The sequence below is a fragment of the Podarcis melisellensis genome (genome assembly GCF_964234715.1).
Source record: "Podarcis melisellensis genome assembly, chromosome: Z".
Lineage (NCBI taxonomy): Eukaryota > Metazoa > Chordata > Lepidosauria > Squamata > Lacertidae > Podarcis > Podarcis melisellensis.
The window spans coordinates 12039592-12052770 of record NC_138547.1 but is presented as its reverse complement, the minus strand read 5'-3'; the positions used below and the strand labels follow the sequence as shown (position 1 = coordinate 12052770).

Genomic DNA, 13179 nt, shown 5'->3' with positions numbered 1-13179 from the left:
CTTTGGACAACTCCAAGAGGCCCTATTAAGGCAACTACCACAGTCTCTGCAGGGAGCTAGAGTCAACTGAAACCTTATGCCAGGGGTTGGCAAGGTTTACTGGCCATGGGCGGGATCACTCCCACAGAGATTGTCTGTGGGCCGCATGATGTGGTGCAGCATGATGCCGGAAATCGCTTCTGTGCATGCCCAGATGCCAAAAATCACGCCTGCACAGAAGTGATTTTCGGCATTTGGACATGCGCAGACATGGTTTCCGGTATCTGCACATGCACAGACGCAATTTCCAGCACTGCTCGGCGAGTCCCCGAGCCGCGGTGCCACGGTTCAGCACAGCACATGGGGGGAACTCGCTGAGCGGGCGGCTCAGTTTGGGGGTGGTTCATGGGCCAATAAAATGGTCTTCGTGGGCCGCATCTGTCCCATAGGCCGCATGTTGCCGACCCCTGCCTTATGCAGTCTACTAGACCTTCACCTTCCCAGAGGAGCTGGCTGACTGGTGAAAGGGTCCTCTTATTCTGTGGGGCTGGGGAGATGGAGGTGCTGTAGGGGACAAAACAAGGTACTAATAGTTTTCCATTTGAAAAAATATCTTGAAGCGAATTCTCTTTCCTTCCCTTAACCATAACTTGCAAGGTCCTTGGGCCATTGCTCATTACACTGTTCAGCTTTTAAATTGTTCTGGAAAGATGGAGATACACAGGCTAGCTTGCTTTTCAGGTGGGCATATTTCTAGGGTTATGGCCTTAGTGGTAGTAGGATCTAGTAGTGGAGAGGGTAGCACTGGGATGAAGAAGAATATGAGTCTCTAGTCCTTGCCAGTGAAGCAGGATCCTCTTCAGAAGCATACTTTCATCTGTGGGTGGGTTTTTAATACCTATCGGAGAGCTTTATGCACAACAATGGATACAATTTTCACATCCTGATCCCTGCACAAATGTTGTATGTTGTAGCAGGCCCATGCCAAGCTTGGGTCAGGAGTCTTGTCTGAATAACGTTAACCAATTACCGGTAACCTGTGTCCAAAAGACACGCACACAGCACCAAACCCAGAAGTGCCTAGAAACACCTCACCAAAAAGAGTGGGATGAGGGCAGAACACATTGTGTTTATATGCGCTCCGCTGACACATGCGGGGGCTGTTTATACTGACAGTATAAACTGAAGCAAAATAGCAGCCAGTCCCTTGCAGGAACCCCCCCCCCCAGCCAGCTTAGCCCTCCGAAGCCCAGGGCAAATGTATCCAGCTCCTCCCCCCCCCTCGGGCCTGTGTGATGGTGACTGGAGATGCAATCCCTAGCACCACTTGGGGAAGGAATAGTCATAGTACCACTGCCAGCAGCAGCAGAAGAAAAAACTTTGTGAAATTCAGGTGTAGTGCTTTTTCTGAGGTGGGGAAAGAATACTTTGGAAAATGTGATGTTGGAAGAGCCCCCTCAGTGGAGTACCAGTGATGAAGTTGGAAAGTATCTCTAGAGTTTTGCTTCTTATGTGGAATCTTCTCCAATGCTGAAGTGCTGTCAAAGCCTTTGTGATATACTGGATAGCAGGTTGGATTTGCACCAGGGAGATCAGGGTTCAAATACCCACTCAGCCATGAAGCTCAGGCAGCAAATGTCAGATGTTATAAAGAATGCTGAGGAAAGCCCCACGTCTTCAGTCCTTGGGTAATTTTCTTCAATCCTAGGTATATCAATACTTGGGATTCGAGGAAAGGTGCTCTGAACACCAATTCAAAAATGCATTCTCCTCCATATTGTAGCCAGAGCAGCTTACAGCAGTTTAGCCTGAATGCAAAATTATTTCTGTCTCCAAGGTGTTCATAATATCTAATTAAGTAGCTTGAGGGATAAAAGAGTCCAAACACTGTAAAAATGATATTTTATAGACTGAAAACAGAACCATAGAATCTTAGAGTTGGAAGGGATCCTCTCCCTTCCAGAGCAGGAGAAAACAAGTATTCTGTCTCTTCCATGTGACAGCCCTTAAGACAGGGGTCCTCAAACCACGGTCCGCGGGTCAGATCTGGCTCACCAGGGTCCTGAACCCAGCCCGCCCGGCAATTGCCACCGCCACCCGGCATCTTCAGGTGCAAGAGGCAGGGAGGCAGGCTCCCCCAGGCCCAAGGAAAAACCCCACTGCTGCTGCCGCTGCCTTGTGGGCCAGGCTGGCGACTTCCTCTGTCCACGCACCTGCTCTCTCTTGCTGCCACATGCTCGCTTTCCCCTCACGGGCCTTGGCCGGCTCCCCTTGCCGGCTCCACCTTGGCCCACAAACGCCGTCCCTTTTTGTGAGGCCTGTGAGGCCTAGTCGCCTCTCCTCGCCAGGAACGGGCGAGCCCTGTCCTTGCGGGCTGAGGGAACGCGTTTAGCTCCTGCCGGCCTCCACTCAACACCCTGCAGCCTTGGCGCTCACGCGGGGCTTCGCAGGCCCTCTGCCTCAGGCAGGTCTGTGGGAAGCCTGTGGGCCCCTCAGGCTGCTCGTGGACTACAACTCCCATCAGCCCCCCCCCAATGACCTGAATTGTGGGATAGGTAGAATGGAGACTAGAGTTCTGTCCCAGGTGTGGTGGTGATTCATTTGAAGCATTTCTAAGAAGGGAGGTAGATCTTTGCTCCCAGGTTCTGCAGTGCTCCTCTTGCAAAAATTAGTACCAGTTACTGTGTGTGCTCTTTCATCATACCCCTAGTTTATCTTTGGTTTTCAGTTAATTCTTCCCACGTGTCACCTCCCCCCTTGCCAAGATTTCCTGTGGTTTTTTTATGACTTGGCCTTATCATTGCAAGATGCACCAACCACCACCTTTGTGAATCTTTTTACGTCTTCTGGGTCTAAAGCAACTCTGTTTTTTGGTAGGGGCATCTCTGAATGTGGAAATAAGCCGTGTAAAAATTGCTACAGAATTTCATAATGATGCATAACACATGATCTTTTAGAAAAAGTCACATAAAAATAAATGGGTTAGGATACTGTTAATGGATTGTTGTTCTTTACTTCTTTTTTAAGTCTTGTTTAAACATTGATAAAATCTATAGAGAATGGTTATCTCCAAAAGGCACCTGTCTTGACAGCCCAAACTGCCTTTCCATGTCATCTATCCATAACATTTAAAATTATTCTCCACCTGTGGCATGTGGCAAATAGATTAAAGAAATTTATTGCCCGAAAACCCTGTGGATGAAGTGACTCTGCAACTCAAGCAAATGAGCCAAGCTGTGTGTTATATTAGAAGGCCAAAAACATAGAAAGTCAGTGTCTAGTGGCTATGAGTTGGGTTCTGAGCATGAGCAAATATCTGTTGTTTAAGAGCAAAGAGCCAGTGGAAGGGATTGAATACTGCCATCACTCTTCCTCGTTTCACTGGGGTACCTGCCTGATTGCTGTTGGCAAACAAAATGCCAATATGAATAAATTTGGGGAGTGCCTGCTGCAATTTGGAAATGCATAAGCAGAAGTATGTACAAGTGTGTCTGTTTTCACACATGTGCAGAAGATTGTTCTGTCACTAATTTGGTAATCTGCAGTTACTATAATGGTTCCAGAAGAGGATGAGGGTCTTCAGAATTTCTGTTTCTGGGGCACAATAATAAAATCTTGCTATTTATAGGTCATGTACCAATTGATTCTCATCCTAGAATGTGTCACCTGAATGATTCTGCAATGTGGTTGGCATGGGAGAACCTGCAACCTTTGTTGGAGAATTTGCAGTTTGCATTCCTCTTGTGCCAGTTTTGGGGATTTCTGTTGACAAATTCTTCATTTTCTTTGGTCGGAAGGAGGATGGGTTTCATTCTCATTATCCCCTGCTTTCTTGAAACCCCTGCTGCCTTCATCTGTGCCTGTGTAGATCTGAGCCTCTCTATTCATTGCAGACGCAATGGTAGGATATGTGCAGTTAATTGCAAATAAATGCCCTTTTGAAAATCTTGTTGTTTTTTAAATGATGACTTTATAGCATGAAACATGCTTGTCCTTTCCTTACATGTGTGACTCCCAGTCTGCAGCTTCTCAGATAGAATACACAGGCTGTGTTTCCAGGGTGGTGGTGGGGAGAGAGAATGAGCTTCCCTTTATCTTTATTTATTTATTAATAAAAGACAAAATGCCTTGGGGAAACAAAAGGTCTTAATGGCTGGTGCTTGGTATCCTTGACAACAGTCCCCAAAGAATATTACATTAGGGGCATGGGAGAACTTTTAAAAAAATAAGTAATGGAATTCCGTCTCCGTGATGCTTTTAGTAGTCATTTCGGCCACGGTGCAGCGAGGTCATAAGCTGAGCTCGGTGAAGGGAGCCAGAACATGAAATGATGCTGAGAGAACGTCTGGGAGATGAGAGGTACAGAATTACAAGCGAAAGTGCAGGCCTGCTGAGGCAATTACAGCTTAATGGGGTCATTTGGAAGGCAATTGCCAGGGGTTAATGTAGTATGGAGAGATGAGGTGAGATTGAAGTGAAATTTGGGGCTGGGAATGTGTTAAGATGAAAGATCAGAGTGCAGTGGATTCTGCAAAGCACAGGAAAAAGGTTTATAGCATGCAAAAAAAGGGGGGTGGGGAAGTAAAAAAAAAAGAATAAATAGTAGGCCAGCTGCTTCCAAATAAGTAAATAAAATCTTGAAGTGGACCTTCTTCTATTTGGATATCTCTGTTCGGAACTGATTCTTCTCTAGAAAAAGCACATTAATGACGAAGAGTTGATTTGATGTCAAAGTTCTGCTGTGGACAGACAGAAAATGTTTGCAGCCCACTGAGTGCTGCCATGCGTTTCTCCAGCATCGCCCCCTCTTGAAATGAACGGAGATTGCGCAGAAGCAACACTTAGTGGATTGCAGTAAATGTGCTTGTGGTCTTCTCATTATTGTTCTTCCTCTGTGCAGTCTCAATCATTCTTAGCTGTGCACGCCTGCTATGTTGTACGCTTTGGGTATTTATTTTGTAAGAATTCATTGTTTTGGAACTAAAAAGTGAGACACAGGCCCACATACATATATTTTGATGTATTTTCAGTGGATTCATCACATTATCTTTTCAGGCATTAAAATAATAACTTGCAACGTGTCAAAATATTACAAGAATGTAAGCTAGCATACTCAGAGTGTGAGTATTTTGGTGTGCTTAAATATTACAGGTGTTTTAAATTAAAAACGTCAAACCATGAAGGCATAATGGAAGTTATCTGTCTCTCCCTTTTTAAAAAACAAAACAAAAAATCACACAACACCACCCATAGTTTTAAACTGCATCTAGCATGTTTGGCTTTTCCTCATTGTGAACAAGGGAAGTTCATAAGAATTCAAAGGACAAAAGAGATCATTATGCCTTGTTACCTCAGCTAGTTCATTACCTTAATTGCTGAGCGTAATCCGGGCTTGGAAGAAAACTCTAGGGCTTTAAGGAGATCAACAGAGGCACCTTATGGCACAGAAAATGGAAACGCTTTCGTGTTACCACTGCTGTTCCAGGAGCTCTAAACCTTGATCAAAGGCTGAACTTTTCTTAAGGTCGACCATGTGAAAATCCCACTAGAGCTGTACCAAGCGCTGAACCGTAATGAAGTGTAGTAGGTTGAGCACCATTTCTGTTTAAATGTGTGACCGTCCTGGATCACTGGCTAGTGAGAGCACATTATCATCCTCTCAGGTGAAATTTTAACATAGTTATATTTAGCAAGGGATAATAGTCTCTTTGGTGCTCTGTAGATGGCATGGACTAAAGAAAAACCTCAAAGCATACGAAGCTGCTGCAGGTTTTATTTATTTTATTCATTTTGAGCCAACATAGGGCAATCTAATTGAACTCAGTATCACTTTCCAGTTGTAGTGTGCTCAGTATCTCTCTAGCTGTATGCACAGTGAAGTATCTTGCAGGTAACCTTAGAACACTTGCATACATGATACTCATTTGCATGTTACTTTTGTTTACTTCTTTGTGACCTCAGTGTAGTCCAACAAGCAGTTCTTTGGCCATGTAGAATACAACTCCGGAAGAGCAAGCTGTCCTGCTCCTCCCCTTAGGGAGAGCTCTGTGATTCTCTGTGCATGCCTCAAGGTAGCAGGATGAGTGCTGCCCTTCTCAGTTCACTTGACAGCTGCAAAAACAGTAGCAGTAGCTCTAAGCTTTCTTGAGGTAATTACCCTAGCAAGCTTTCACTTAGTAGCCTTTTAGGCTATGTCTTGCCTCTTTTACCTCTAGTTTTCATTGGGGATTTTTCCAGCCCCTGTGGGTAATACCACTAAATTTTACTTATTTTTTGGTTTATGGGTTACCATAGCTCACTCACTTTGTGTCCTGGCCTCCCTCCAAGGACCACAGAGCAGCATACACGGGCCAGTCTCCTATCCAGAAAACTGGCTAGTCCTAGATCTGCTCAGCTTCAGAGATGGCGCCTTCAGACCATTTCTCCATAATTACTGAAAATAATTCAGTAGAGTTTTGGAAAGGTGAAAATAAATCATATTAATTGTAACCATATCAGAGCAAATTCATGGGTTTCCAGCCTCATTCAAGCAGTGAGAAAAAGCTTTTAAAAAACCAACTTTGAGAAAATTATCCAGTTGTCCCATCTGTTGACCCAGTTCTGACCCTTAACAGTTGTATATTTGGGGGCTTTTAATTTTTTTAAAAAATACAGTAAAATGAAACCATATGACCTTTAAAAGCATGGTTGAGTAGCATTCATTTTACAACCATCAAAGCAACTCTTTACTGTTGTAAGGTAGGGAAAAATCAATGATGCAATCTTTTTCCTTTTGCCTCGTGCAATCCGTAATTGAAATGGAAAATCAAATGAACGGCTAACAGATAATTGTTTTATCAATATTCCTTGCCTGCCCTACAAGGGTCAGCCTGGAATGATCATGAGGCACGGATATGATGAGGACAAAATGTGAAATTGAACAGCAAGGAGGCAATAAATCAGTCTTGACAAGAAAGAGTGACCAGCATGTAGCCTGTGCAGGCAGCTTTGGGGACACTTTTTGTCTCAGGTGTCTACAGTGATTTGAAAATGTGAGAATATAATATTTGAAGCTCTACTCCTGGGTAAACAAGAGCAGACTATTTTGAGGCAAAGACAGCATCAAACAGGCAGTCTGTTTTTCAAAAATGTTAAGGATAGAGGACATTGGAGGGGAATCACATTGTGGAATAATAGAATATCCTGAGCTTGTAATAACAGAGCATCCCTCATTGCTCTGGGGGTTGGGGGGGTTAGCAAGCCAGGGCAGCACCATGTACGTAAAGACAAAGCCATACACACATTTTGGTTTTCTCTGCCTTGTACCCTGGTAGGATATTTCTGATCCCCAAAGCATATAAGGAAGATATATGTAATTTGCTTTGTTTTCCTTTTAAGAAGGCCTGGCCACTGGCATTTTGTTAGCCATTGTGAGAACAGGATATTGGACTAGATGGACCACTGGCCTGATCGAGAAAGCTCTCATGTTCTGAGGTCAGTTTAGAAATTCTTCCATTTCCCTCCTTGTACACTGTCATGTTTTTGTTTTTGTAGACTTAGGTGTACGTTTTGCCTAAACCAGTATGGCTGGGTGTGTCATTTTGAAGACCTCTAGATGTACTTAGATCCTAAGCTGGAATGGTAGCACCAACAAGGGCCCCTGGGTGCTCATATAATGGACACAGCACATACCCTTAACATTTTTCAAGCTGCTAGTTTTTTTCTTATATATGAACATAAAAATAGTCCTGCTGGACTGCTCCGAAAGCTCATCTAGTCTAGCATGCTGTTTCCCTTAGTATCAACCAGATCCTATACTATGGGGCATTCCAAGTGTGGTTATACAATCACTTTGTATAAAAGCATTACAATATTATCAGTTTTATTGTTTGATTCCTTTCTTAATGACCCTAGCATGAACCCCTTTCATAGCTTTGTCACTGCCACCTCAGACCCCATCAGTACAGTGGTACCTCGGGTTAAGTACTTAATTCATTCCGCAGGTCCGTTCTTAACCTGAAACTGTTCTTAACCTGAAGCATCACTTTAGCTAATGGGGCCTCCTGCTGTTGCCGCGCCGCCGGAGCCCAATTTCTGTTCTTATCCTGAAACAAAGTTCTTAACCTGAAGCACTATTTCTGGGTTAGCAAAGTCTGTAACCTGAAGTGTATGTAACCTGAAGTGTATGTAACCTGAGGTACCACTGTATATACGCGGTTAGGATTTTTTGCCCAATATGTGTCACTTTATACTTCCTTATATTTAATTGCATTTGCCATTTTAATGTCTATTCACGCAGTTTCGAGAGATCCTTTTGAAGCTCCTGGCAATTACTTTTTTATCTTATCACTCTAAATAATTTGGTGTCATCAGTAAACCTGTCCACTTCAGTACTCACCCCTAATCCTAGGTCATTTATGAGCAAGATAAAAGACACTGGTCCTTATACAGATCCTTGTGAGACCACACTTTTTACATCCTCACTGTGAGAATTGCCATTTATTCCTCGTGTCTGCTTCCTGTTCTTTAATCAGTTACTGATATATAGAGGAGCCTGTATTTTGTGCACAGAAAGACTTGTGGCAAGTTTTGATTTAACTTTTAGAAATTCTGTAATCTGTTTGTGTTCCTGAGTGGGTTGTAAGTTTAGGGGTCCTGTGCAGATAAATATTTCTTATCTTCTTTATTTGATTCGGAATAAGTGGTCTGAAACTCGATCACTTGCTTGAAATCAGATGCCAGAAATAAATAAGGGCAAGTCAAAATTTGCTTCCATTTTTAGAAGCAGAGTTCAGAAGAAGGCAGGACAGGAAAAATGGCTAGGACACCTGGATATTAGCACAGAGTCTTTAAGAGCACATCTTACACAGAACAGGCCAAAAAGAAAAAAGAAAAACAAAACAAAGCTGGCAGCTGCAATATTTTCAGTATGGCTAGGATGTCCAGGGCAGATTTGCTTTTATACAGCTTCATGTCATGTACCTAGAAAGCATCTGTCTGTCTTAAAAACTATCCATATAAAAACATTTGAAGAAGTATTTTTCTTCTCTCCACGTGAAAGTAAGTGAAAAGGGAGAATGGAATATAAGCATGCATCCCACTTCTTCCTGAGTTTCTGCTCAGTGTTACTTTTATAGACTGGACGGGGTTACTAACACTCAAGTATAAGTGTTGGCTTTGATTCACAGGACTATGAGAAAATGCCATTTCACCTTATGTACATTTGAATTTTTGTTCAAGCTAGTGGAAGTCTTCTTGTAGTGCAGCAAATAACATCAAGGGCTGCATTATATTATGACATGGCAATTCAGGAAGATCCAGACTGCAGCATATGAAAATAGTGGACCATAAAAGGTTTTGAAAAGTGGTTGTACAAAGTCTTGAGTAAATAAATGAACCTCTCTGCATTTGGCATCACATATTGCCACATGATGCTTTTCTGCTAATTCAGAAACAACCCTTTTGTTTTGGATCCAAGTAATTCTTATGTAGTTAAGTTTATAGGCACAAGAATACCTGGCAATTGGGGTCTAGTAAACAAAAGCTTATGCCACTATAGATCTATTGGTTTTTAAGTGTCATTGAGCACTTTTTGTCTTCAATCAGAGCATCACCTCCGATACCCTAGCAGTTTGAAAGCATACCAGTGCAGGTAGATAAATAGGTACCACTGCAGCAGGAAGGTAAATGGTGTTTCCGTGCCCTCTGGCATTCATCACAGTCCTCCGTTGCGCCAGAAGCGGTTTAGTCATGATGGCCACATGACCTGGAAAGAGCTGTCTGTGTACAAATGCCGGCTCCCTCGGCTTGAAAGCAGAGATGAGTGCCACACTCCATAGTCACCTTTGACTGGACTTAACCATCCAGGGGTTCTTTACCTTCACCTTACCCTGGGAATGTTATCAATTAAAAACAACAACACCATTTTCGATGGGTGATTTTTAAGATTACTTTTTAATGGTTTTTACAATTTATTTTTGCACTACCAACTGCTACATTGCAGATGACATAGTATATGCATATTAATTAAACAAGCTATCAGATTTCCACTTTTTGCAGCCGAAGTGTGGGAATAGGAAACCTGTGGCCTTCCATATGTCATTAGGACTCCAATTTCCATTAGCCTAACCCTCCATAGCTGATGAACAGGAATGATGGGAGTTGTGAAAGAGGAGGTATGTAGGGATGATAAGGTAGCATTTAACATGCTTTGAGGGAAACAGTTTGAGTGCAAACTTCTAAAGACAGCTGCTAGTTAGTTGGCTTGGCTCTGAAAAGCAGAAGCAGGAATTCCTCCCTCTGCTATCCTAATGTACTTTCAATTGGACTTGAGGTACATAATTTTTCTTCTGGATTTGTAGTGCAGTTGGTCACACTACCCCGTCTGGACTCTAGCAGCCTAGCCTTCCCACACTGATATTGCACACCCCACAATTCCTGTTTGTAAGCCCTTCTATAAGTTTTAGCCTATGGCATGGAACACATGTGTTGTGTTACAGAACTCAGTAGTAGTCAGTGCTCTGGGTCAAATATGGAGTGGATATCTTGTGCCTTCACTCTGCTTTCCACACACACATCCCTGTGTGTCACTTTCTGCAATCACTGTCCTTCATGTCCTTGAGGCTGACATAGTTTAAATACAAGCCTCTCCAATTTTATCAGCTGTTTAAAAATAGTTCAGGAGCAACTCTGAAGGACATCCCCACCCCACCACCCCAGGTGATCTGTGCTGTTTTTGCTAAAAGAGCTGCATTTCCATTCCTTGTGCTGGGCAGCTGAAGGTCTACTTTCTTATCCTAAACATGCATGGCTTTTTTATAATCATACCCTTCCTCAATCTTGAAAGATAGTCGTGCCTCCCTTTCTTCTCTCCCTGGGGCAGGAAGCCTGTACCAGCTGTGTGATCCTTACACTCAGTAACTGCGTCCATAAAAATATTTGCTGAGCATATGGTGCGTATAGGCATTCCAAATAAACAGCATAAATCCAGGTGTATGGGAGTGCGGTGGTTACAGTCCATCATGCCATTAATGCTCTTTTCAGAAATGCCCGGAGTACGTATTTGCACCATGGTGCCTAATGGCTCCAGAGAAGCTGTTCGAACTGTCAGGCTATTAATCTGCCTTTTTAATGGTTCTGTTCTATGGATGAATGTTTGTGTTTTTATTTATCACACACACACCACGAGTGGATTTGCTGTAAAGAGCCTTGATGTAAACACTGAGAGCATTCCTGAAATTCTCATTTTAATAGAACACTATTAAAATATAAACTCCCAACTTTAAAAGGGGGAGTTTTCCATCTCCCCTTCTTCTTCCTTAACACCTCAGATTGTGCCTCCTGGCTCTAAAAGGGATGCCAGGCTCAGCAGTCCGTTGAGATGATCTTTTAAAAATCTCTAAATATATTTTGATGAGAGGGCCCAGCTGCTGCTGCTGCTTCCCAGCAATTTGAAGACGGCTTTCATCAGCTGCTTGGTGATTTTCAGTGGGAAAAGGGCTGGCTTTCATTGATGTATTCCATATCTCCAGATTCCTACAGAAGATGATGAAGCACTAGAATGGTTTCAAGAAGGAAGTAAATGGTACTTCATGGGTTTTGTAAGATTTCTTTTTTTTTTTTAACATAGAAAGTAAAGAGGTGTTTTGACTTTGGCAGCTTTGAAATAGGGCAGCATTTTCTCTCTCCATTCTTGTTTGCTTGCTCCAAGACGAACCTGCCCACCTTTTATGTTCAGTCTCTGAGACCTTATTCTCTGCTCTCTCCATTCACAAATGGGTTCAAGCGGCAGAGGTTTCTCAGTAATAGCACCATAATGATGGAACTTACACCCTGTGTGTCATGGATTGGCTGGATGCAGAGGAGTAGTGGGAGGGACCACTGGGGAATCCCCAAGGGAACCCACAGGGGCTCAGAACCAGGGGATTGGTGGTGGGACGGTGATGTGTGGTCAGAAGGAGAAGAGGGAGCAGATTGGGAGGAGGAGGTGCTGGAAGCTGAAGAGGCAACAGGGTTTAGTGAGCAGGAAGAAGCTGGGCAGAGAGCAGTCCAGGCTCAGAAGCAGAAGAGGAGGTGGGCGAAGAGACAGGGATGAAGCAGGCTGCTGAAGAAGCCAGGGAGTTTACCCTTCCTGCTGCAACCGGCTTCCCTTCCCCCTGGTCATCTAGAACATGCAGGTAAATGAAGAGTATGGAGCACTGAGACACAAGGTGACAGAGTCTTAGGCTGTTGGGGGAGGGACCAGGAGAGGAGCCTTAGCAGTGGGAAGACAGGGACCTTCAGTCCTCACAACTGCCTCATTGGGGCAAGACCTACTGGGAAGAGTTTCTGGGAAGGGTTAATGTCACTGACAATGGTGTTTTTATTGCTGACCTACTCCTGATTTTGATGTAGTTTTGGTATTGGTACCTTTTATTTAAGTGACTGTTTACGGTAAATGGATTGCTAATAAAGTGAAATGATATGTGGGTGGTCAATCCACCACCATTGTACTATTACTGCATAAATTACATGATGCACAGCACACCAGCAAATAAAAAGCACCCAGTCTGGGATGACCCTAAAAACAAAAAGAGAGAGCTTATCTGCTCTGGAGCTGACGGAGCTGACAGTAGGAAATAGGGTGGGTTAAAGGTTTGGTTCCTAAATAGAGAGAACCTGAAAGCTTGTTGGAAGCCATTCATGTAATGTGCAGATGTGTAGAGGGCAACTGACCATCTTGGTGATAAGAGTTTGCTCAGAGGTCTTTGGAATTACCGTACTTGACACACCCTAAAGAAAGAGGTACATGTCACAGGGATGGTTTCTGGCAATTTTGGTGAAACCTCACACTGAAAAACAATGATTGCAGAACCTTCACTAAGTCCTGAAGAAGTTTTTTTTTGTAGTATTTAGGTATTTTATGAATTTGGGTGCTGGTTAATAGTTATTAGAAACCAAAGCAGTCAGTGTTGATGTGGTCTTTGTGTGTTCTGCAAATACTTGCAGAAGCGCAAATCTTTTAACAAGTTTTTTTCTTCAAAGCAGAGAGAACTGTTCTTCATGCATCAAACTGGAGATGTCTTCAGCTTATATTTTAATGCATGTTTCATTATGTGTGTTGGCTTTGTGTGTGTACCTATACTTAATATTGTAACACAGTGTTGTCCTGTTTATTTAGTGGCTGGCTTTATATTTTTATTTGCTATTTTGCTGTTTATGGCTGTTTAGAACTGTGTTTTC

At 43.1% G+C, this 13179-nt stretch overlaps 1 protein-coding gene across 11 annotated transcripts in view; it reads left to right on the top strand.

Moving 5' to 3' along the window:
- PBX3 (PBX homeobox 3) overlaps positions 1-13179 on the top strand; it is a 234997-nt gene that overhangs the window by 83063 nt on the left and 138755 nt on the right. Inside the window, exon 1 of one of the 11 annotated variants that reach the window (XM_081896534.1) lies at positions 4317-4338. The exons of the other annotated variants lie outside the window; for them this stretch is intronic. Within the exon in view, the coding sequence (XP_081752660.1) occupies positions 4332-4338 (7 nt within the window). The 5' untranslated portion in view covers positions 4317-4331. Of the gene's footprint in view, positions 1-4316; positions 4339-13179 lie in introns of those variants that run through there. 11 annotated transcript variants of the gene reach the window in all.